At 42.7% G+C, this 26,534-nt stretch overlaps 1 protein-coding gene across 1 annotated transcript in view; it reads left to right on the top strand.

Moving 5' to 3' along the window:
• Positions 1-21,465, top strand: part of SLC22A2 (solute carrier family 22 member 2) — a 74,120-nt gene extending 52,655 nt beyond the window's left edge. Inside the window, exons 4-11 of the mRNA XM_068279554.1 lie at positions 996-1,164; positions 3,481-3,595; positions 11,083-11,189; positions 14,252-14,466; positions 15,248-15,356; positions 16,717-16,829; positions 20,089-20,188; positions 21,369-21,465. Coding sequence (XP_068135655.1) covers positions 996-1,164; positions 3,481-3,595; positions 11,083-11,189; positions 14,252-14,466; positions 15,248-15,356; positions 16,717-16,829; positions 20,089-20,188; positions 21,369-21,426 — 986 coding nt within the window. The 3' untranslated portion in view covers positions 21,427-21,465. The remainder of the gene's footprint in view (positions 1-995; positions 1,165-3,480; positions 3,596-11,082; positions 11,190-14,251; positions 14,467-15,247; positions 15,357-16,716; positions 16,830-20,088; positions 20,189-21,368) is intronic.
• The last annotated feature ends 5,069 nt before the right edge of the window (positions 21,466-26,534 follow it).

The raw sequence follows: 26,534 nt of genomic DNA, 5'->3' as shown, positions 1-26,534 counted from the left end.
CCTCTCCTTCTCCCAGCTTCCACATTGACCTTTCCCTCCCCCAGCAGCACCCATAGTGACCTCCCCCAGCACCTAAACTGACCTCTCTTTCCCCAGCACTCCCAGTGACCTCTCCCTCCCCCAGCACCCGCAATGACGTCACCTTCCTGCAGCACCCACACTGACCTTTACTTCTCCCAACATCCACCCACACCCCTTCCCCCAATAGCTGGCACCCAGTACTCACACTCACATGACACCAAGTACCTGCACCCAGGCCTGAGATTGCACCCAGTACTCACACCTGCACACAACATCCACATGGCACCCACTATCTGCACCAAGCACCCACATAACCAGTACCTGCACCCAAAGTACATGCATTTAAAACCCACGTGACAAGCAATGCCCACCCCATTGTGCAGCCTTACCTAATTGCACTGTCTCTGTAATAAATCTCATCTCCTTTCCTCTGTCGTGTCTGTCGGGCTAATGCTTGAATGTGTGGAATGTGCAGGGCTGCTTGTGATTGGTTAGAAGGGATAGACACCCTCTGCAGGCCCCCTGCACACTCTGTATGACTCACACACTCTGCTTATATGAGCCTATTACAAGCTGGTTAGTTTGTTTGTAAACACTGCCTAAAACTGTTAATTACAAGCCGGGATTGCAGCAGAGAGTGGCAGAAACAGCACAGAGGGGCACAGAAGAAAATAAGGAATAGAATGGTATGCTTTTTAGTGTAAGAATTTTAGAGTAGAGATTCTCTTTAAGAAAGCATTTTCAATACAGTCTGTATCACCACTGGAAAGTTTTCACCTCACTTTCTGTATTTCATGACCTTATTACTGGGACAGGAATGAAGGGAAATCTCCCCCAACGTTTTCTTTTTATGGAGACAATGATACTACTTTTTCCCCCTTTTTAGGTGACTGTTCAATTTTAGTGTTGTTTTGTTGTACATTTAAAACAAAGCATTTTAGAAGGATGTACTTACCATTTTAACCACGTTCTAGTTGCAGAGTATGTTGGCTTGGACCACAGAAGAACAGTAGGAATTGTGTACCAGGTGGCATTCACAGTTGGACTGCTGGTCTTTGCAGGAGTGGCTTACATCCTTCCAAATTGGAGATGGCTTCAGCTTGCAGTCACTTTGCCAAACTTTGTGTTCCTGACATATTACTGGTAATATTCTGATGCTTTTATTTCTAACGCCTGTCTGTGGCCAAACGTGGACATTAGAAACTCAAATGTAGATGGAGTGACATGCAGCATGATGAGATACATATGAGTATGCACAGTACCAACCCTACATAACATTTGCTTGTGCTATTGTTCTCTCTCTATCTTTTTTTTTTTTTTTTACTGAAAGGGTTAATAAACCAGTGCTTTAATTCACGGTCTCACTGCAGTTGAATAAAGTTGGGCTGCAGACAATTCTTAGTATAATTGTTAGTATAACTAAGTTATAAAAGTTTGTGTGGCTGTGACAATCATTCCTGACCACAGGGATATAATGATAGTTTGTCAATACATTGTATTGAAGCTGAATAAACATGCAGCAGCAGCAGCAGCAGATGCCAGTGAGATAATCATGTGTTCAGACCTTTAGTTTTAACCCTTAATCCCCAAATAAGAAATTGGGACTTTGGGAAAATCCAATTTAGGAATAGTCCTGTACATGCAATTGTTCAATTTATCAATTTCTTTTCACTTCAGATTAACTTTGCCATTGCCCATCAATAGTTGCCACTGACTATACTGGTCTATACCTCTAATGCACGGGTGATGAACTCCAGTCTTTGAGGACCATATACAGGGCAAATCTGTAACCTTCTATTGCTCTTCATTTGGGAGGAAAGGTAGAGATAAATTACATGTGAAATTCTGCATCATTCATAGACTTATAGTGGACTTGCATTGCTAAGTGTTTTGCACTATTACTGCAGGGCAGTTTCTAGGCTAAACTGCACCCAGGGTGAGGTTGTAAAAATTGTGCCCCTTCTCCCCCCACCCCCATGGACTCGCGAACCCTTACTCTTTAGGGACAGTCATACTGCCACAGGTCACAAGTAGACCTGCCTATTTACTGCCTACTTACTAGTGACTGCTCATCCAGGAGGAAGCAGGGACCAGGAAAACACACAGGTGAAGGGAGCCTGGAAAGCCATCCTTCATGAGCGCTGCGCACTGACAGCCTGCAGTACCGCTACAGGACATCAGGTGTGATCACATGGTGGTGACGTGATGATTACTTAATGTCAGATGCAGGCAGCCCAGGAGGAGTCAAGGAAGGTGATCTCACTGTTAATCTTCTTTCATTTGACTGCACTGTGTCTCACAAGCTCCATAGTGGTTATGTCCTTCTGCCTGTGCTACCTTCTTCTACTTGCCAGTCTGCCCCCAGGGCGGCCGCCCTGCCCGCACTGCCAAAGAAACGTCCCTGTATTACTGCACTGGAGAGGTGTATCATATTGTTAGGTTGAATTTTGAAAAACAGCAAAGGGTATCCACTGTAATGGTGGTGGATACAGATAATGGACAGATACCTACTGACATACTGTTTATAGTCATAACGGCTAACAGAAATAGTATAGGTAGAGGGGAAAATCTATTTCTTAGGCTAAAGTACAAAATATAATTATGAAGGCCATCTGGCAGAGTAACATGAATATTTATAGATCAAGTCGTAAATTAACTGAACATCAAGGGGAAAGCAAATGCAGTGACTTTACACACTCCAGCTGCGTTTTAAGGTACCCGTACACTTGTGGATCTGGCTTTGACAGATCCGATCAAATTAATTACGATACAATCTCCCATTGATCAATGGCACAATGCGGCTGTCAGATTATAGTTTTGATTGATTTCTGGCTGAAATTGATAAACTCTATTGTTTGCTGTAGATAGAAAGTTCTCGCTTCAAAGGGGGGCGTGTATTTTGATTTCAGGATGACCGATGGACCCCCAGTTTCCCCATCTAAAATGTTTTGGCAGTGGAGCACACACTCGCCTGTTCACTGGAACGCTCTTCCAATGTCTTCTCTCCATCCCTGTCCAGGCTCCTGTACCCTGACTATTTACATGCTGTGGGGTCACAGGGTGCACCAAATGGAATAGAGAGAATGGCGGTGGACAGGTGTGATTTGCTGTCAACACTCTGCATGGGCCAGACAGAGCACATTTTAAATGGGGGGGGGGGGGGGGGGGGGGGAGACATGGGGGACTGGCAGTCAGTCCAGCATAGCAACTCCACAGATTTTTAATGTATTTCAAGTTGAACTCTATTAAAAATCTATTAGCAGTGTGTAGCAGTAATAAATCTTTCTCTGATCTGATGGTTTAATCTGGTGGCAATCTGCAAATGTATGTCCACCTTGGCATTCATGTGGCCATGATAGAAACTGTTTTTATTCCATGTAATTCTGCTTAAATTTCACAGTAAGAATGGACTTTCAATATCTCCTTTACATGTTGAATTCACAAATCCACTCATTATAGGTGTGTTCCAGAATCACCTCGATGGCTTTTATCCCAAAACCGCAAAGATGAGGCCAAAGTGATCATTGAGCAAATAGCTAAGAAGAACAAGAAACCTGTACCAGACACTTTACAGGTGACTATTTATATCTGCTTTTCTGCCATAAGAAATAACAGCTAGAGGGGAATTTGTAAATTAGCAGTGGCAAACAGAATCGAGCATCAGTGGGTGCAACAATCTCTGGAGATGCAGCTGCGGGCAGTCAGGATACCCCCGCAGCTGCTTCGGTTTCCCTGTCGGGCGATTCTCCCGTTCCTCCGGCATCTAGCACGCCGAGGAGGGGACTGTCAGTGGCTCACAGGGTGGCTTTGTCGCACGCCCGCACAGACAGGACCTTTATGCGGGGAGGAGGCGCATTAGCTGACCGGCCGGTCGGCTGACGTCAGGGGAGACTCTCTGTGTTTCCGATTGGCTGATGAGTGTGGGCATGGCCGAGGAGTCTCCTCCGCTTCTTATCCTCCCTGGCGTTCTATTAAAATCGCCAGGGAGGCTGCGGGAGGGTTTTTTTCTTATAAAAAAAAAAACTATTTCATGCAGCCAACTGAAAGTTGGCTGCATGAAAGCCCACTAGAGGGCGCTCCGGAGGCGTTCTTTCGATCGCCACCGGCGCCCAAAATAAACAAGGAAGGCTGCAATGAGCAGCCTTCCTTGTTTTGCTTATATCGTCGCCATAGCGACGAGCGGAGTGACGTCATGGACGTCAGCCGACGTCCTGACGTCAGCCACCTCCGATTCAGCCCTTAGCGCTGGCACGAACTATATGTTCCGGCTGCGCAGGGCTCGGGCGGCTGGGGGGACCCTCTTTCGCCGCTGCTCACGGCGGATCGCCGCAGAGCGGCGGCGATCAGGCAGCACACGCGGCTGGCAAAGTGCCGGCTGCGTGTGCTGCTTTTTATTTCATAAAAATCGGCCCAGCAGGGCCTGAGCGGCGACCTCCGGCGGTAATGGACGGGTATACTCGTCCATACCGTCAAGGATGTTAAGCCGCTTGGAGTCACTTGCAAACTGTCTGCTGTTGCAAATGCTACGTGTTAGCACTCAGACCTTAGATAGATCCAGTGTGCTTTGATCCGGGAGGAAACCGGGGATTTCACACAAGACTAGGTTTTATTATTGTTATTGATATATATATATATTGCTTGATATCCTGTGTTTGACTCTGGCTCTCTTCTGACTTCACTTTTGCTTTTCGATTCTGTACTTTAGCCCATCTGATCCTGTTGCTAACTCTGCCTGATATATCTCTATCCTCTTGCCTGCCGATTTTGTACTGTATCTTCCTGTCTGTTGCCGATCCAATCTGTCTGACTTCTCCACTCACCAGTGAGCCCTAGTCACTTGTGAGGTTCATTACTGATAGTACCCACCAGCTCCTCTGGTGAGGTTCTGCCAAACTAAATCAGTATTACTGTTGCACCAAGCACTACACCTGTTACACCTTTTGTATTTGTTGTCACGGCAGCTTCTTATATACCAGCATTATAGGTGATTCTGCAGATCACCTTATAATCAGGTATATGTCTGCATTATAGGTGATACTGCAGATCACCTAATAATCAGAATTCTGCCTCTTGCTGACACAAATCGTTACACATATACGCACATACGCCAACACACCAACACGTTTCCCTTGTAAATCAATTGCAACGCAGTTACCAACTGATTTGAGAGAAAATATACAGTGGCTTGCAAAAGTATTCAGCCCCCTTGCAGTTTTCCACATTTTGTCACATTACTGCCACAAACATGAATCAATTTTATTGGAATTCCACGTGAAAGACCCATACAAAGTGGTGTACACGTGAGAAGTGGACCGAAAATCATACATGACTCCAAACATTTTTTACAAATAAATAACTGCAAAGTGGGGTGTGCGTAATTATTCGGCCCCCTGAGTCAATACTTTGTAGAACCACCTTTTGCTGCAATTACAGCTGCCAGTCTTTTAGGGTATGTCTCTACCAGCTTTGCACATCTAGAGACTGAAATCCTTGCCCATTCTTCTTTGCAAAACAGCTCCAGCTCAGTCAGATTAGATGGACAGTGTTTGTGAGCAGCAGTTTTCAGATCTTGCCACAGATTCTCGATTGGATTTAGATCTGGACTTTGACTGGGCCATTCTAACACATAGATATGTTTTGTTTTAAACAATTCCATTGTTGCCCTGGCTTTATGTTTAGGGTCATTGTCCTGCTGGAAGGTGAACATCCGCCCCAGTCTCAAGTCTTTTGCAGTCTCCAAGAGGTTTTCTTCCAAGTTTGCCCTGTATTTGGCTCCATCCATCTTCCCATCAACTCTGACCAGCTTCCCTGTCCCTGCTGAAGAGATGCACCCCCGAGCATGATGCTGCCACCACCATATTTGACAGTGGGGATGGTGTGTTCAGAGTGATGTGCAGTGTTAGTTTTCCACCACACATAGCGTTTTGCATTTTAGCCAAAAAGTTCCATTTTGGTCTTATCTGACCAGAGCACCTTCTTCCACATGGTTGCTCTGTCCCCCACATGGATTGTGGCAAACTGCAAACAGGACTTCTTATGCTTTCTGTTAAAAATGCCTTTCTTCTTGGCACTCTTCCATGAAGGCCAACTTTGTACAGTGCATGACTAATAGTTGTCCTATGGACAGAGTCTCCCACCTGAGCTGTAGATCTCTGCAGCTCGTCCAGAGTTACCATGGGCCTCTTGACTGCATTTCTGATCAGCGCTCTCCTTGTTCGGCTTGTGAGCTTAGGTGGGTGGCCTTGTCTTGGTAGGTTTACAGTTGTGCCATACTCCTTCCATTTCTAAATGATCGCTTGAACAGTGCTCTGTGGGATGTTCAAAGCATTGGAAATCTTTTTGTAGCCTAAGCCTGCTTTAAATTTCTCAATAACTTGATCCCTGACCGGTCTTGTGTGTTCTTTGGACTTCACGGTGTTGTTGCTCCCAATATTCTCTTAGACAACCTCTGAGGCCCTCACAGAGCAGCTGTATTTGTACTGACATTAGATTACACACAGGTGCACTCTATTTAGTCATTAGCACTCATCAGGCAATGTCTATAGGCAACTGACTGCACTCAGATCAAAGGGGGCCGAATAATTATGCACACACCACTTTGCAGTTATTTATTTGTAAAAAAATGTTTGGAATGATGTATGATTTTCGTTCCACTTCTCACGTGTACACCACTTTGTGTTGGTCTTTTATGTGGAATTCCAATAAAATTGATGCATGTTTGTGGCAGTAATATGACAAAATGTGGAAAACGTCAAGGGGGCCGAATACTTTTGCAACCCACTGTATGTGTCCTTGCACCACCTGCACACAGCACCCACTGAAATGTATATGAGAAATTTTGTGATAGACTTATGGTGGGTAGCGGTACAGACACATGACAAAATAACAAGTAATCTAGGTCCCTTCTCATTTCTGTGCAGTGAGGATTGGGGAGTGAGACTGCTGAAAAAGGCTGCAATGGGCCACCAGAGATTATATATATGATAGAAAGGAACTCACCGAGTTACACATGTCCAAGCGCAACATGTATAATTCTAAAGATGTGCCTTCAGTTGAAGTAACAGACACATCCCTTTTATTATGGCCAGTGACGTAGCTAAGGAGCTGTGGGCCCCGATGCAAGTTTTACAATGGGGCCCCCCAAGCACTCTATACATAACAACTCATACGGCGCACCAAAACCTGCGAAGGAAAAGTACAGTGTCAGAGGAGCAAGAAGGGGATGGGGAACTGTTTGTTAGTGATCACTGCTATTCAAAGTATCTATAGAAGTGATTATACCAGCACAGGATAAATAAAGAGCTAATACTGTAGTTGAGGGAGGGTCCTTCGGGGCCCCTCTGGCCCAAGGGCCCCGATGCAGTGGCTACCTTTGCACCCCCTATTGCTACGCCCCTGATTATGGCATGGATGGCATATCACAGTAGATAAAGCAACACATACATCTTGGCCAACAGCCCTTCCTCAAGTGTTCCACACACTGAAGGAAATGCCCAAGTAATATTATACACATAAACACATTCCTGGCATAACCTACTATGTTACATCAAAATGAAGAAATGGAACAACTGATAATTGCAAATTAAAAAAATAATAATTTGTTGTAAGAAATATGTGTAAAGCTAAATGAGGATATTGTTGGGCCTTTGGTTGACTGTTGCGTTATCTCTTGTATTTTCCTGCATAAGTTGTAAAAAATAATTCTGGCCACTCAAATCAAATCAAAGATAGCACAGTCTGCCAGTGGCGATCGCTGAAAACAAAAAATAAACTGACGTATCTTTTGTTTGTACAGCACTGCAAACTAATTAGTTCGTATCGCTGTACTAGGAACAACCCTGTCACTTGGCTGTCCCCTGGAGAGAAGAAACATGACAGCAGTGATCATGTGTGTGTGTTTGTGGGGGGGGGGGGGGGGGGGGGGGGATTGTGTGTGTGTTTGTGTGTGTGTGTGTGTGGGGGGGGGGGCTGTGGTCCTTAAGTGGTTAAAGTAAGCTGAAATGTTTCTCTACTTGAGATCTCATTTTTTTTTTATAATACTGTATTGTAACCATCTCTGGATGTCTCTAATCCATATTATTTTGAGAAATACCTCAATTTTATAGATCGAGGAATTCGAATTGTACCCTTTACCTTAGAACCATATACACTTGAAATATATTTAATATATTTAATTAGTAAAATAGGGAGGGTTGACTTACTCTCCAATCAGACTGTTTTTTTTTTTAAATTAAAAATGTGCATAAAAATGCCAGACTTGCTCCCCCAAAACAGTTCATCAAAGCATATTGGTATAGGGCATAATCTCATTATTGGGCAGCACACCTGGTGTCTCTTCAGCATTTTCGTCCATCTCCTATTGCCTTCCATGTGAAGTCACTTGAAGCCAACAGGAAATTACCAGGGACATAAGGAGAGGGTGTGAAGGCAAGTGGTACGTTTACCCAATATGCTGCGTTCATTCTATGCATTGGGAGGAGCACTGGAAGATGAAGTTGGGTACATGTCAGTGCTTGTTACCAGGGGCATATGGCATTACTCGTTTGCTGTATTGACTTACAACTTAATTCCCAAGTCTTTATGATTTTCAACTTAACCACTTCAGCCTACAGTGTTGTTTTACCTTATGCATCCGAGCAACTTTCACCTCCCATTCATTCGCCAAATAACTTTATCACTACTTATCACACTGAAATGATCTATATATTTTCACTGCAACCATTTAGGCTTTCTTTGGGTGATACATTTTGCTAAGAATTATTTTGTTCTAAATCCATTTTAACAGGAAGATTAAGAAAGAAATGGAAAAAAATCATTATTTCTCAGTTTTTGGCCATTATAGTTTGAAATTAATGCATGCTACCGTAATTAAAACCCATGTATTTTATTTTCCCATTTGCCCTGGCTATTACACCATTTATATTATGTCCCTATTACAATTTATGGTGCTGATATTTTATTTGGAAATAAAGGTGCATTTTTTCAATTTGCGTCCATTACTATTTACAAGCTTATAATTTAAAAAAATTATAGTAATATCTCGACATGCATATTCAAAAAGTTCCGACCCTTAGGTAACTATTTATGTTTGTTTTTTTTTACATTGTAAATTTTTTTTTTATTAAACATTTTATTTGGGTAATTTTTGGTGTGGGAGGTAAACCGTTAATTTTAAATGTAATATTATGTGTTTACTTAATAAAAAATGCATGTGGGTGTAGTTTTACTATTTGGGTACAAGATGGCCACTGTCAAAAAGTCCTGGAAGCGAAAGCTCTCGCTTCCAGGAATCATTAGGTGGAAGGGAAACTTTTTTTTGTGCAGAAAGACCGCGGCCTTTGATAAAAGGCCATTGGTTTTTCTGCCGGGGACTTAGATTGATGAATCTAAACTATGTTCCCATTCATTGATCTCAGGGCTATCGGAAGGCGGCGGGAGCGTGCACCCGGCGCAGCGCAGCAGGGTAGCCTGTCTGGACGATATATCCATCCAGATAGACTTAAGAGGTTAAAGGACTCCCGAGGTGAAAATAAACTAATTAAATAAACAATTGGATCTATCCTCCTTCTCCTAAAAATGCTTTTTTAAGATATTCCACAGTTTTTTTTAATTTTATATTTAAATCTACTTTTTAAGTTTTTACTGCTTTGTTGTTTTTAAAATCTTAAAATAGTTTTTTTTCTAAATGTATGAATTATTGACCCTTTTTATCTCTTTCCTGCTCTCAGAAGCCATTTTCTGCTAGGAAAGTGTTTTGTAGTTGTAATTTCTTATCAGTGAGGGTCACACTGTAGTCTGACCCAGTGCTGACTCAGACAGGAACTGCCACTTACATACCTGGTGTTTAACTCTTTCAGGCAGAGAAAGAAAAAAGGTAACACTGCATAGTTATTTGTGTGCTAGGCACTGTACATACACATGTCCATCTCATCATGTCACATGTCACCTCGGGTATCCTTTAACCATTTCAGGCAGTGGGCTGTTTCGACCTAATGGATGAGAAGAATTTTCACATTTCAGCTCTCCTCCCATTCATTCCCCAATAACTTTATCACTAATTATCACAACAAAATGATCTATACCTTGTTTTTTCCGCCACCAATTAGGATTTCTTTGGGCGGCACATTATGCTAAGAATTATTTTATACTAAGTGCATTTTAACAGGAATAATAAGAAAAAAATGGGAAATTCATTATTTCCGAGTTTTCAGTCAATATAGTTTGAAAATTAAACATTCTTCTGTCCATAAGAGCCACACAATGTATTTGCCCATTTGTCCTGATTATTGCAACATTTAAATTATATCCCTAGTACAATGTGTGGTGATAATATTTTATTTGGAAATGAAATTGCATTTTTTCAGTTTTACATCCCTCCCTATTTACAAGCCCATAATTAAAAATGATATACCCTCTTGTCATACATATTTAAAAGAAAGTCAGTCCCTAATGCCTGTAGGTGAAATTTTTACTATTTGGCCACAAGATGTCTTCACACAGGACTTCCTATAAGCGTACAATAAGTACGCTACACAGGAAGCAATGTGTTACTATGTAACTAAGGAAGTGACGCAGGCATCCATTGATCCTGCGATCACGGTGGCCTGAAGGGCAGATGAATGAATGGGAACTTTTTTCCCATTCATAAATCTAACGATCGGCAGTGGTAAGCAGCAGAAATGGGCAAGCGAGAGGCTGTGCAGTGGTTGTATTTAGGTATGATCACTGTTTTTGATAAAAAACAGTGATTATTATTGGCGGACAAGAACGGATTGGCTCCGGGGACTTTTGTTCCCTGCAGCCAATCCCCCCTGTTGCCAGCAACATCGTGATCGCGGGCTTCTGCCTGCACAATCACGCACACAGCCCCCAAACTGCTAGAACGTGACTAGTGCGTCCCTTTGGTTGTAGCAGCTGGCGCTGTGCACGTGCGGCTCACGTCCCAGCGCAGTAATGGTTAAGAAGGTCATATGTAAGGATGTCAACTTATACTTGAAATTGGTTTTATTTGTATACATAGTACATTATTACTGCACTACTATTGTGGTTTTGTGATTACAGAATCTCACTGGAGACAAAGTTACTGATGATAAGCAAGTTCCATCTTTTGCAGACCTTGTGAGAACTCCTCAGATTAGAAAACACACTTTAATTCTCATGTATATCTGGTAATGTACCATGTTTAATACACTCTATAGATGACATAATTTCACAGTGGTAATAACCTGTTATTTTCTAAATAAAATGTAAAGGGAGGAAGCGCCCCAAAAAGGATAAAATAATTAAAAACTGTTTAAACGGTAAAATAACTTACCTCAAGCATAAGGATACACTAATTATAGAAAATTAAATTATTGAAAAACACTCCAGATATCATGTTTCACTGGTAAACACCAGCTTCCTCAGATCAATACATGGACCCATATGCAATTAACTTTTTCTGAGTTTTCTCCTAGGAGGTAATTATTCATCTTCTCTTTCAAATAACTTTTCAACATTTTGCAACTGAAAAAGTACTAAAAAGTAGTTTTGAAAGTACTATCAAAATTATTAGTATTTTCTTGCTTACTGATATCACCTAGGATTAAACTCAGGAGAAAAAGTTAATTGCATATAATATGGGCAATTGTCTTATGCTAGATACACATGGTGCAACGTCCTGTCAGATTGACTGGTCCCACTGATTATTTCCTGACTTTTCTGATCAGCTCCTGATCAATAACCACATTTTTTGAAGTAATGATCTGAAAATTAAACCCGCCCGGGAACAGTTTGGACAACTTCTTGTCAGATTACCCTTCGATCTGATTAGCATTAAAGTAAGTGCTGAATGGCTCGGGTATATGTGTTTTTTTCCTTTCCTAGGAGGCCTACAGGTATTTCCAGATCCCGATATTTCCCTAATGAAGAGCTTTTACCTCATGTCCGTCCCGTAAAGCGGTATAAAACCCTGACATAATATTCAATAAAAACATGTTTTCTTACTTTTTATATGCCATACGGTTATCATATTTACATTTGTGCAATGTGCATAAGTATTATTATTCATTTAGAAATTACAAGTTTCCAAAAGTACCGTTTTTTGTTTTAAGAGCTGACTTTGCATTTTATTTATAACTGGGTTTATTAATTTTTTATTGAAGGCAGAAATGCTTTGAGTGTCTGTCTGTGTCCAGGAGCTTTTGCACAATCAGAGAATGTGTCACATTCCTCACTTGATACAATTAAGTAAACACAAGATAACATTATCCACACTTCGGATGCATCCAGATTTCTCTGCGCTGAACTTTCAAGTCCTCTGTGTAACCCTTTGAATGCTGTTCTAGTAACAAAAATGCTGGTTGTATATAATAAGTTGTAAAGAAGAAATGCTGGGTTTCATTCCGCTTTAAACTACCAAAAAGTTTAATTTCTTTGATTTGAAAACTAGTGGTCCCAAGAACAGAAAATAAGGAACAGCCTTGAAAATAGTGAGGGATTCTATCTCTTTCCCACTCTTCAAAAATGTTTTATTTAGTTTTGTCTCCATCCCCCATTTAGAGATTTCCTGACTTCCTGTCTGTGTAGGAAGTGAGGACATTTTAACACATGGGAAACAGGACAGCAATAACAATCCAAAAGAAGTTCTTACCCCTTTCCACAATGAAACATGACATGATGCAGAATGAGGATTTTTCTCCTTTGTTATTAGTTTGAAGTAGAAACATTTCTGTGCAAAGTGAAATCATCTGAATGGAGAAATATAACACACCACAATTTACTTAATGAAGTATGTCTTAGTTTTAAAACACTATCAAAACATTTTTACATTTTAGCACTGATGGAATATGTGAACAATGGGTAGTAGATTTATGATTCAAGCAAGAAGAAGCGAGGCAGGAAAGAGGGAAGGAAAAAGGGGTGAGATACATATGGTAGCTAAACGGGAAAAAAAATATATATAGCAGGAATAACAGGCAAGAGAGAATGTGAAAAGGTAATAGAGATGGCAAGAATCAGTGCAAAAGAGGAAGGGAGAAAGAAAAAATTAACTTTTGCCCATATTCAGTAAATTTTTCTCCTGTGTTTTCTCCTAGGGGTATTTCAAAACTTGCCAATAAAATACCTCTTAAAATTCCAATAACAAGAAAATACTTCAAATAATTTTTAAAGCACATTTTCATCTACTTTTTGGTACTTTTTCAATGGCAAAGTGCTGAAAAATTATTTTAAATAGAAGATAAAAAATTATCTCCTGGGGAAAACATAAGAGAAAACATTAACTACATGGCCTGTGAAATTTTTCATGTCTAATCAATACAATTCCTAGCTAATGGGAACTGTAAAAAAAAATAAAATAAAAAAAATAAATCTGCCAGATACTTATCTAAGAAGAGGGAAGGCTCTGGGACCTATAGAGCCTCCTCACACAGGTCCTTTAATATAAGCCGCGGCTCCCCCGTTTGAATCCCCAGCTGCGGGAGACACGGATGTCTTTGGGAGCCCGAGTGCTCCCAAAGACAGGCTTCTCCATACTTCGCCTGCATAAGTGCGAGAGAGAATGCGCCAGCGAATACGCAGTGTGTAGCAGCCCATCTTCGGGAGCACTAAGGCTCCAGAAGACTTCCGAAGTCTCTTTCCGGGGCACAATGCAGTATTTGACCAATTTGGTCGAATACTGCTACTGGGGGAGCCAGCACTGGAACCAGGGGAGCCAGCACAGGGATGAGAGAGGAACGGAAAGGCTCTATAGCAGAGTTCCCCAACCCTGTCATCAAGGCCCACAAACAGTACATGTTTGTTTTTCAGGAAACCACACACAGTCACAGGTGGGGTAATTAGTATTGCAGCAGAGCTGATTAACTACTACAGTGGATTTCCACTAAACATGCAGTGTTGGTGGTCCTTGAGGACAGAGTTGGGGGACACTGCTCTATAGGACCCAGATCCACCAGCAAGCAAGAACATACTCAGAGTACGTTTGATATTGCTTTTCTACCTGCTTTGTAGTATTTTTTCAGTTGATAGGTGCTAGATGAAAAATTCATTCTTGAGAGAAAAGACATAGGGGCCTTGGTGTTCTGTTTTGGTGGCAAACTTTTTTTGCAGTTATATTCATCATTCTTCTATCTTTGGATATTAAATGCTTGAATATTGACACAACCAATACATTATAAACAAAGTATAACAGGTTCTTGTACTTTACCTCATTATTAGAACTAAATTATTTTATGTTTGTTATCGTCTTTAGGTTTACATGTGCTGTTGTGTACCAAGGATTAATTATGCACATGGGATCCACTGGTGAAAACATTTATCTAGATTTCTTCATCTCTGCTATGGTTGAGTTTCCATCTGCTTTTATAATAATAGTTACAGTTGATCGCATTGGACGCCGCTATCCTTGGTCAGTGGGTTGCTTTATAACAGGCCTGGCCTCTTTAATTACTGCTTTTATCCCTGAAGGTAAGTCTGTCATGCACATATTTAAAATCAAGCTTAGATTTAAACAGACTTAAAGTTAACAAGATATGGAGGCTGCCATGTTGTTGTCAATAAAAAAAATGCCTGACAGTTGTAATAATCTTTTGGCTTGAGTCTTGTCTGAGTTACACACCACCAACCAGCATGCAGCTAGCTAAACACCTGATATGTGTACTAGCAGCTCATGTGACATCTGTTTGATCCAATCCTCAAGCTGCATATAGAACTAATTGCATCTGTGTGGAATTAATTGCATCTCATTGACCATCCCCATCGATCAGTAGAGATTGCCAAAGAGATGCAAATCATTCTAGCTCACATTCAAATGTCATGCAAATTTTATGCAGATTGAATTTGGACCTATTAAAATAATTTCTTGCCAATTTCAATTAGTTCCATTTGAAGCACAATACAATGTACATTAAATCTAAATGCAAGTCAGAATTATTTGCATCCCATTCACCATCTCTACTCATCATTGCTCTAATGGTGGAATAATTGGCAACTAAAGACAGATGGTTAATTCCTAAAGGTGCCTACACACTCTATACTAAAACTCGGCTGAGGTGGCCATTCGTGGTCGCCTTGGCTGAGAATCGAAGGTCTGTATAGGTGTCCCCAAACTCATTTGAAGATCTGGAATACTGGATCTCTAAACAACTACAGCCTGAGCACATTGACCTGACCTGGGCACTGCCATAGACATCATTTTATAATGTCCATGCCTGAGCAAGGGTAATTCGGGGTACTTTTTGTTTTTCAGGATTACAATGGCTTAAAGTGACACTGGGATGTGTGAGCAGAATGGGCATTACACTTTCCTATGAGATGATTTGTTTGGTGAACGCTGAACTGTACCCAACTTTTATCAGGTAAATTAATAGCCCACAATTGTGAATGCTTATTACACAAAGAAACAGAAGATTTCAAGATATAAGTTGATGAGGAAATATGCAGACACTGGCATTCTCTGTAAAAGGAAAACTTGACCCATTCCACCTTCAAAGCTTCCTTGGAGAGAATGGAGACTCAGAAGCTCAGCCAACGTTACTTTCACTTTGACTTCAGGATGTTGTAACTGTGGAAATAATTGCCCTAGGCTTGCATTAACTTAACCACTTGAGGACCGTGGGCTTACACCCCCCTATTGACCAGGCTATTTTTCACTAATTAGGCCACTGCAGCTTTAAGGCCTCGCTGCAGGGCCATACAACTCAGCACACAAGTGATTCCACGCCCCCCTTTTCTGCCCACCAACAGAGCTCTCTATTTTTTTTACAAATATTTATTTGTTATATTTTTAAATAAATATACCTTTTTTATATTTTTACTACACACCCTCCCCCCGCCAGCCAATTAGCACGATCAGCTCTCATAGACATCAGCCTATGAGAGCCGATCACTCTCCTGCCTCCTAGGGGGACTGCCGTGTCACACGTCTGTCCCCAGTAGAGCGCTGCTGTAGATCACAGCGCTGTACAATGTAAATAGATGGCGGTTTTGCCGTTTAACAGTCTTCTAGTGGCGATGACTGATGGGATACTGATGGCGGAGCAGAGATGCACGCGCAATCTCCTGCAAAACCCCGCCCCAGGACTGCATGCGCAATGTGCACCACCCTCCCGGTGCCCAGTGCAGCATACATTACCTGCCCGTGGCCGCCGCGGGCTCCATCCTCCGTCCATACACATGCCCCACATGATTGCTGGTGTACACTTGGGCAAGTGTGTGGCATCACACACTCACCCACATTACTCTGACAGCCACGTGGAGTGTGTGTATGGACAGAGGACGGAGCCCAGAGCCAGCAGTGGCCACGGACAGGTAATGTATGCTGCACTGGGTATGGGGGGGGGGACACACACATTGGACAGCAACAGAGGTTTCGTTGCATTCGTCGCTTGTCCCAATATCGCTCACCGTTACCGCCGCATACCTGATTGACCATGACGGCCTGACATCTTGAAGCATGTCCGATCAACATGCTCAGCCTGACATTGGTTGCATCGTCGATTTTAATCCGATTCGATAATAATTATCGAATCGGATGGTCGATCGGCTGCCAAATCGATAGATGTATGGGCACCTTAAACCTTAGCAACATTCCTTTCCAATGTTGTTTGTGTAATTTATTTACTCACTTGAAACTCAAAAACAAATCAGAGCTAAACACGGTTGTTTTATGTGACAAAAGAGCATTCTAGTACTGTCTACCATTTCACTCTTTTTCAGAAACCTAGGCATAATGGTGTGTTCATCAATGTGTGATCTGGGTGGCATAATAACGCCATTTGTTGTTTACCGATTAGCTCACATCTGGAGAGAGCTTCCGCTTATAGTATTTGGTAAGAAGCTTTATCACGTTGATGCAGTTCATAATTATGCATCTCCTCCGAATATTTTGTGTGCAACCAGTAACCTTATTTCTGAATGTGACAAAGGGTGGAGAAACACCACACCACCTTACTGTAAAAAGCTTTGTTTTTTAACTTAACTGTTAAAACTCAAAGCAATGAGTTAACATCCTGGCTGACTGCTGGAAAAAGTTAATTATACTGAGGACTATTAAACCTTTGAACGTGCAATTTTTCGTAACCACTGGTAATATTTAACACAAAGGATGTTATTTACGAAACCAATGGATTGCAATCCTTTGGCACAGCACACCTGTAGGTGTCACAACTGTCAGGTGGGATGCAGCTTACCTCTGCAGCCACAATGTACAGAAATTGCTCCATTGAAATAAATAGGAAAGGGAGGATTCATGTTTCCCTATTCATCATTGGACATTGCACTGGCTCACATGCAAGGCAGCTCCTTATCATTTGTTAAAAAAAAAAAAAAGACTTGCAGCCATCCACTACAATGGTTGTAAAATGTTTTTTTCAATCCGAAAAAAATTATGATTTTTAAATTAAATAAATGACAGCAGCTAAAAAGCAGAGCGGAAGTCCCAGATGAGCTATAGTAGTACCTGTTCTATCATAGCAGCTGGTATTGAGCAGAGAGAGACCCTTTAAGCATAGGGTTCAGAATCACAGCAAAATTGCCACGATTTTGAAAAATAGCAGCAAAAATCGATCACTGCAATTTTTCAAAAGCACTGCTCTTTTGCTGTGATTCTAATGCAAGTCAAAGGGAGGGCTTTTTTCAAAGTGCAATGCGGACAAATCGCAAAGCGCTCAGCAGTGTGACAGCCCTTATGCAGTGGTGCTGCTGACTGTATTGCATTATAACACCAGAGCTTACATATAAATGCAATTTCTAAGCTCTGGTATTAAAAAATGCAATAAAGCAGCACCACTGCATTATAATCAAGGTGGAGTCTCGGGTCTATTACTTTTTGCTTGAACTCTTTACCCCTCAGGGGCCTTTCACACTGGAGCGGCGTGGTGCAGTATTTTTACCGCACCCCACCGGCAGGGAATGAAATGCGTGTCACTTCCTGCTTGGGCCAATGCCAGGCTTTTTTTATCTTTCACTGCCCAGGGCCAATTGCCTTCAACTGCCGCCCCCCCACACACACATGGGGCTTAGGGGAGAGAGGGAGGCAAAAAGGGGCATGGGGAGAGATTAAGAGGCACAAAGGGGAATAGATGGAGAGTATGAGGCACAAAGAAAGGACCTCTTTACCTCCCTATTTCCCCCTGTGTCCCCACTGCCTCCTCCTCACCAAGTGTCCTTCTCTATGCCCCCATTTGCCTCCATTTGCCTACATCTCCTCTCTATATATCCCTCTCACCTCCCCCCCCCCATAGTAATTACTATGGGACGAGTATGGTAATCACCAGAGGAGAGGCAGAGCAGCAATGGCCAGCGGGCAGTTTGTAATTGGAAAGAACACATTCTTCCTCTCGCTTTTGTCTCTGGTCCTCTCCCCTCCGCTTCTGCTATTTGCCGAAGTGTGAGGTCCGCTAGCAAACAGAAGCACGGGGATGCTTGTGGCTAATAGGAGGCGTGCCTGCAGCCTGCAGTCAGTAGTTTGCCGATCCTCTTGTTCCCCTCCATAGCTGCTCGCTGCACACAGATACAAGCTACAGACAGTGTGCCGAGCAGCAGCCACGGACGGTAGATGTGGGGATGCAGCTGCCTCTGCACTGACTACCTGCCCTTGTCACTTTGGCACCCTAGGCACTGGCCTTTGTGGCCTTCCCCAAATCGGGCCCTGCCCAATGCCAGATAGGTAATACCGTGTAGTAACGTGTAGTGTTGGGCGAACACCTGGATGTTCGCGTTCGGGAACGTTCGCCGAACATGGCCGCGATGTTCGGCATGTTCGGGCCGAACCCCGAACTCCCCGAACATCCCGCTTTTGGGGGCCCTATGGGGTCGCAGGCATAAGGGGGGAGCATGCCCCGATCGCGGGGGGGGGCGGAAATTCCCCCCACCCCCTCCGCTAGCGCTCCCCCCTCTGCCCGCTTCCCCATACAAAAGTTTGCCGAAAGTAAAATAGTACCGGTGGTGGTGGCTGGCTGCTGCAGTGGCTGGCTGGCACTATGAAGTGACTGAGAAGGAGGAGTCGGAGTAGGACACGTTGAGGGAGGCCGGGCAGCGGGCGGTTCAGCGGTAGTACCCTTGTGGTACTTCCGCCCTTTCTCTGACCTCACGTCCTCTGCATACGAGGGTACGCGTCACGCGTACCCTCGTATGCGTCATCACGCAGAGGACGTGAGGTCAGAGAAAGGGCGGAAGTACCACAAGGGTACTACCGCTGAACCGCCCGCTGCCCGGCCTCCCTCAACGCGTCCTACTCCGACTCCTCCTCCTCAGTCACTTCATAGTGCCAGCCAGCCACTGCAGCAGCCAGCCACCACCACCGGTACTATTTTACTTTCGGCAAACTTTTGTATGGGGAAGCGGGCAGAGGGGGGAGCGCTAGCGGAGGGGGTGGGGGGAATTTCCGACCCCCCCCACGATCGGGGCATGCTCCCCCCTTATGCCTGCGACCCCATAGGGGGGCCGTATTCGGCCGAACAGGGCCCTGTTCGGCTGAACAGGGACCCTGTTCGGCCGGGCATTCAGCAGTTCGGGCGAACCCGAACAGTTTGGCCGAACACCACCAGGTGTTCGGCCGAACTCGAACATCACCCGAACAGGGTGATGTTCTGCAGAACCCGAACAGTGGCGAACACTGTTCGCCCAACACTAGTAACGTGGTATTCCCTGAAGGCCTGTTTTTGGCAGTGCTGTGTGGCATGGCTACCTCACCGTCAGCTTGCAGTTTGAAACTGGCCTAAGGGTTGGAGGCTCATGGTTTGACTCCCTGGTAATATTTTTGTTGATACCTACAGCTTGAGTAAGAGGTAACCCTGATGTATGGACGTTAATTTAATTAACACCAAAGCAGCTGAAACTGGTTAGTGACTTTTCATTGACTTGATGCCATACTCTAAATAAAAAGTATTGTATTCCTTTAATTTTTCAGTACTGTAGTTTATAATATAGTGCACTCTGTATTATATATTTGTATATAATCTTCCTCAACAGATGTAACTAATAAATGCGATATAACAACGTTGCATTTCATGTATTATTTAAATCAATGCATATGCAATGTTTGGTAGCTTTTTTTTTAACCATTTTTGTTTTTGGCTCTATGTTTAGCTGTGCTCGCAACACTCTCAGGTGTTCTAGTTCTGTTGTTACCCGAAACTAAAGGACATGCTCTTCCAGAAAGTATAGAAGATGTCGAAAATCTGCATAAGTAAGTAAGATCAGAATGATAATGTCATATTTGCATGACAAGTCCAAAACCAAGCAAGAACACTTCAAGGCCTCAATTCACTAAGCTTTTTCAAACACTTTATCGAACGTTTTATAATTTACCTCATGAGTAAAATCTAATTTTGAATTCACTAAGGTGTTATAAATTTATTGAACATTTTATAGATTATTAAAACATTTGATAAATCTATAACACATTAGTGAATTCAAAATTAGATTTTACTCAGGAGGTAAATTATAAAACGTTCGATAAAGTGTTCGATAAAGCTTAGTGAATTGAGACTATAGTGTTGTTTTCTGGCATAGTCACTGCTTATTTAAACTGTGGATTGTAGTACCACAGGAAGTAGTTATGACACATTCTATATCTGCATTTAAATGGGGCTTGGATGCATTCCCTGCATTTAATGACACCAATGGCTATCATTATTAGATAATACCCAGCGGTGTTGATCCAGGGATTTTATCTGAATGCCACCTGGACACGGGAAGGATTTTTTCCCTTTTAGGGCTAATTAGTCAAAGCCTTGTCAGGGTTTTTTCCTTCCTCTGGATCAATTGAGATGTGTGAGGGTGCAGGATAGTGTTGTACCATATTTTCAGGTTGAACTTGATGAAGGTATGTCTTTTTCAACCCAACTATGTAATTATTTACCTGCTCATGCCAGCAATTCTTACATTAACAAACCTGCTTACATTTGCTACTGTTGATGGTGTTTTCTTAGCATTCAGTACCACAGGAGGTACAGTGCAGAAGGCATAGGGAAGTTGTTAGAAAAACGTGGAAATGCTTTGTTGAAGGGACACTAGAACCTCATGATGTGAATCTGAGAACTGTCTCTTATTTATTTGCACAGCAATTACTTAATTACAAATGAATCTGATAATTTGTCCTGCAGTCAGCAAAGTGAAGTGTAAATATGCCTTCAAGTATCACCTTATAGTCTTATACTGTTTCATATTTTACTGTGTTTAATGTTTTAGAGCAAAATTATAAAGTTCAGAGTCATCTAATTCTAACTGTCAAATCTTGTATGCTGTCCAATGTCCTCCAGCCTTAGAAAACCTAAGTATGTCAAGCTTACAGAGCTTTTTTTGTCAGTTAATGCATGTAAAGGCTTTTTAACTAAATCACTTTTTACATTTTTTTTTCTTTCCAGGATATCCAATGTAAACAAAACAAAAGTGACTTATTTGGAAGTAAAGACTAAAGGTTGACAACAAAGTTGCTATGGAAGGACTTCATAATATTTGTACATTAAAATGGTATAGTTTCATATTTGGACATTTCTGAGTATTTCCATTATACAGAATGATAATAAAGAGGGATTGGTGTTAAAAATCAAAACAAAAAAGAACTCAACCATTAAAATATAAGATGATTATGGGGAACTGTGGGTGGCGATTGTGAGTATGATAGGCATGCTCACTGGAGAAAAGGTTGCTACTGGTTCAACACTGTTGAAATCATGTCATGTTATGCCACTGGGCACACTGCTGCTGTTCTACTTTGTGCAACCCTGCTGATCCAGATACGTGTTTCCCCGAATTTAAGACCTCCCCTGAAAATAAGCCCTAGCATATATTTTGAGTATGCTCGAAATATAAGACCTCTCCCTAAAATAAGACCTAGTGACAGTGGACCAGGCTGGGACACAGTTGGTGCTGGGGACCTGCTCCCTTCACCCCCGCCCTCCCCGCCCACCCGCTTTACCTCCTCAGTTCTTGATTGTCGGCTCCAGCCCCCTGCTTAAGAAAGTCCGGATACCCCTGCTGCTCCCTGCTGCTTATTCCCCGCATAATTCAAACTGCATATCAGCGGTGAAAGGCAGCTCACATTGTCCAGTAACAGCGCTACCCTATACAGAAAGTGAACAGAGATGGACTACATTACTGGACTACATTAGCTGCCTTCTCCGCTAATCTGCGGTTTGAATTATGCGGGGAATAAGCAGCACGGGGGAATTTCATAAGGGGGGGGGGGGGCTGGGAGCCAATAATGGAGGAGGTAAACAAGCGGGCGGGCAGGAATCTGCCTATATACAAGGGAATCTGGCTCTATTCCAGGGAGAATCTGCCTATATACAGGGGGAATCAGGCTACATACTAAAGGAGGATCTGGCTACCACCACAAAATATAAGCCCTCCCCCCCAAAAAAAAATAAAAATAAAATAAGCCCTAGTCACTAGTGTAATGCTTGGTGGTCATACTTTCTGACCACCCAGCGCAACAAGGCTAAGAGCTGGATAATGGAAGAGGTTACACAGGCTGCCCAGAGCAACTGCAGCTCTGGGCTTCTGATATCGCTACAAATAGAACACAATGGCAGCACAGTGCAATGTTGTGCTGCCTTAGTTCGCACTGTGCTGCCTTAGCGATAGCAAGCATTCAGACAGGTACAAGACAGGACTATAGATTGGAGCATAACCAGTAGCAACCGCAGCCCACAGTCACGTCCACAGAAGCAGAGCAAACAGTCACCAGCAATCATCCACCCAGGCAAGACTACAGGATAGAACGTAACTAATAGCAACTGCAGCCTATAGTTACGTTCCCAGAAACTAGAGTAGCAGGAATACTACCAGTCACCAACGTGGTGATGGCAGAATCCAAGCTATCTGGATAGTGGGCTTCACTGACCCACCGCGGATGCAGCGAACGTCCTTTAAGCATGGAATTGGGCAATACACAATAATAAGAAAAATAACGGCTCAACTAATGGATAAATATATATTAGCAAGTCTGCATATATATTTATCAAGAACTAGCAAAAGCACAAGTAATAATGTTGCATACAACTACAATAACAGAACTATACAGAGTAACAAGGGGCCCAGCAGATCAGCGTACTGACCACTATGACGGGCGGGGTATGAAATGGGAGACAGACTTTTATGCTGGCATCAGCCAATGGATGCAGGTATGCAAATCTCCACACAGCTGAATGGTAATCACTTAATCCTGAGCTGGCTTGATTACCATTTGCTAGCTGGCTGTGAATGCAAAGGACTCCCATAAAAAATACATGCAGTATTATGTAACAACATGCATGCAGGAAATCCAGGGCTATCTGGCCACAGCTCAGCTGCAACAAGCAATTGGTGGTATGATGACAGCATCTTGAGCTGCCCAGAACTGCAAAGCGATTGCAAATGACAATGAGACCCATTGCAAATGCACAACCGAATGCAAGCAGATAAACCAGAACTGTCCATTTGCAGCTCCACTGCAACGGACAGAATATGCTACAGGAGGTATCCTTACACCTAGTACATACTTTGAAGGAAAAATTAATATAACACAGTGTCTCATTTTCGGGGAAACACTATCAACAGATTTCCATAGGAGCCATAGGAGTCAGTCCATATAAAATCAGACGTGGCTGAAGGACACTGTGATTTCAACAATATGGATCCAACACAGCACTCCTGAGTGTATTTCCATCTGAAAGAAAATCTCTCAAAGGGATACAAATGGCAAAATATACTACATGCTAATAAAAGTGATGTGCATTAGAGATGGCCCGAACGATTCACCGGCGGACAGCTCCCAGCAAATTTCCGCTGTTCGCATCTGCGGCGAACAGCGGACATCATCATGGAGCTAAACTTTGACCCCTTACCTCAGAGTCAGCAGACACATGGCAGCCAATCAGCTAGCACCCCCTCCTGGACCCCCCACCCCTTTATTAAAAAGCAGTTGTGGTGGCCATATTGGATTCATTCTCTGCTGGCTGCTGTTGGTGGGAGCAGGGTCAGACTTGCTGCAGATAGGTAGGGAAAGCATTAGCTAGGCCTGTGTTCTTGTTCCTCACTGACTACTTGCTGAAAGCACCCCCAATAGCCCTACATTGCTCTCCTGTTTTTTATTTTGTGTGTCCACAGCCCACTGACACCCATAGCTGTGTACACTACTGCTGTTGCCACATTAAGTTGCAGGCACAGTACCACTCCAGTGCATTAGCTTAGACTGTATTCTGATAGTACTATTGCATTTATCTGTGTGTGACACTCCACAGCTCACTGATACCCACAGCTGTGCACAGTACTACTGCTATTGTTTGCCACATTAGTAACAAGCACAGTATCACTCCAGTGCATTATTTTTCACTGTATTCTGATAGTACTATTGCATTTCTGTGTGTGTGACACACCACAACCTACTGACAGCCATAGCTGTGCACAGCTGTGTGCACCCTATAGCGGTGTTCTGAATGTAATGCGATTTCTGCCCTTAGGGATGAAATCCTGACTTTGATTCAACAATGTAATTTTTGGCGGGATTTTTGACATGCATCCCCCTCCGGCATGCCACAGTCCAGGTGTTAGACCCCTTGAAACACATTTTCCATCACTTTTGAGGCAAGAAAGATTCCCTGTAGCTTTTAAAATGTGCCTGCACATCGAAATCTATGGCAGTTCGCATGTTCACGAACATTTGCAGAAGTTCCTGTCGGCAAACCCAAAATTTGATGTTCAGCCATCTCTATTGTGCATGTTCCCATTGGGCCTTTAAATAGTCTGGACTGAAAAATGGGGTGTGAGCTAATAAAACAGTTCATAATGACATATTTACAAAACCATATACTTACTAGCATTGTTTCTAAAAGGAAGTATTGGTTCTAAAAAATGTCATTCGTTTGATCAAGCTTATTACCCTGCAAATGGTCTTCCATTCTGATAACTGTCTACACTAGCCTTCTGAGTACAACACTGGGAGCAGACAACCTGTGGACCATATCTTGGTGGGACCATGCACTCTTTAGCAAAGTGAGCTCACACATTATACAATACTCAATGTTTTAATTCAGTGCTCTATTAGGCCTGGTGCACACCAAAACCCGCTGGCAGATCCGCAAAATGCTAGCAGATTTTAAAACGCTTTTCTTATTTTTCTGTAGCGGTTTCAGCTAGCGTTTTGCGGTTTTGTGTAGCGGTTTTGGTGTAGTAGATTTCATATATTGTTACAGTAAAGCTGTTACTGAACAGCTTCTGTAACAAAAACGCCGGCAAAACCGCTCTGAACAGGCGTTTTTCAGAGCGGTTTGCGTTTTTCCTATACTTAACATGGAGGCAGAAACTCATCCGCAATCCAAAAAATGCCTCACCCCGGGAGTATGCGTTTCTGCAAAACGCCTCCCGCTCTGGTGTAAACCACCCCATTGAGATACATTGACCAAGCGTATCCGCAGCCGCAAGCGGCTGCAGAAACGCTGAAAAAGCCGCTCGGTGTGCACCAGCCCTCAGTCAGAATATTGATTGCTCCCTGAATAATATGGTTCAGATGTGGGGTGTGTGAGCTAATTTTGGAAAGGTTAAGAATATTTGCTAACAATATGTTATATGAGATACAATGTATGCTTGCAGTGCTTTGCGTGAAGCAGAATTAATGTAGAAAAGTGGCATCCGAATAGAAAAGCCTTGACGTGTATGATAGCGTGATCAACCACCTGTATTTTTTCGACAGCTGTTACAATTTTAGACAATATTAACAGTATTTTTTGCTATCTGTGAACAGTCATTAGGTCATTAGATGTCTGGCTTGGAGTGTGTAAAAGGTTAATATGGATATGTACAGTCAGGGGCGTAGCAATAGGGGTTGCAGAGGTTGCGACCGCTTCGGGACCTTTGGGCCAGAGGAGCCCCGAAGGGCCCTCCCCCAACTGCAGTATAAGCTCACTATTGGTCCTGTGCTGATAATAATCACTTCTATAGATACTTTGAATAGTGGTAATCATGTTCCCCATCCCCTTCTTGCACCTCTGACACTGTAGTTGCCATTGGCAGGTTTTTGTGCGCTGTATCAATTGTTATGTATAGAGTGCTTGGGGGCCCCATTGTAAACCTTGCATCAGGGCCCACAGCTCCTTAGCTACACCACTGTGTACAGTATAGCAAAACACAGCAAGTTCATATCTTTCTCCTCTCCACAACTAAAAAGACTGGCATTATAAAATGTAATAACCAACTTTTATTAAGTTATCTTCAGGTAAAATGATTTTAGCAACTTTCCTACTTCTCACATCTACAGTACAATGTAATTCACCTGCTCAGTAGACATAATTAACCATTAACCAATGCTCCAAGCAGAGTTTCTCCTGAAAGGGCTAATTTTGGAGAAGCTTGTAGATAATTTGTTATTTTGCTTACCTAACTGACTGGTCACTAGGATACTTCATGGTGCATTTTATTTATAACTAATGCAGAAAAAATGTGGCTTGTATAAAATGGTGTTTTTATACATTATACAAACTGACTTTGTATGAATGCACTATCCATTAAATCTGTATTATACTGATATCTAGGGTTAAAACGATGTTAACATG

This window comes from Hyperolius riggenbachi, chromosome 4, assembly GCF_040937935.1.
Source record: "Hyperolius riggenbachi isolate aHypRig1 chromosome 4, aHypRig1.pri, whole genome shotgun sequence".
In the NCBI taxonomy this organism is placed as follows: Eukaryota; Metazoa; Chordata; class Amphibia; order Anura; family Hyperoliidae; genus Hyperolius; species Hyperolius riggenbachi.
The sequence above is the reverse complement of the archived record's forward strand: the minus strand, read 5'-3'. Positions and strand labels throughout refer to the sequence as shown.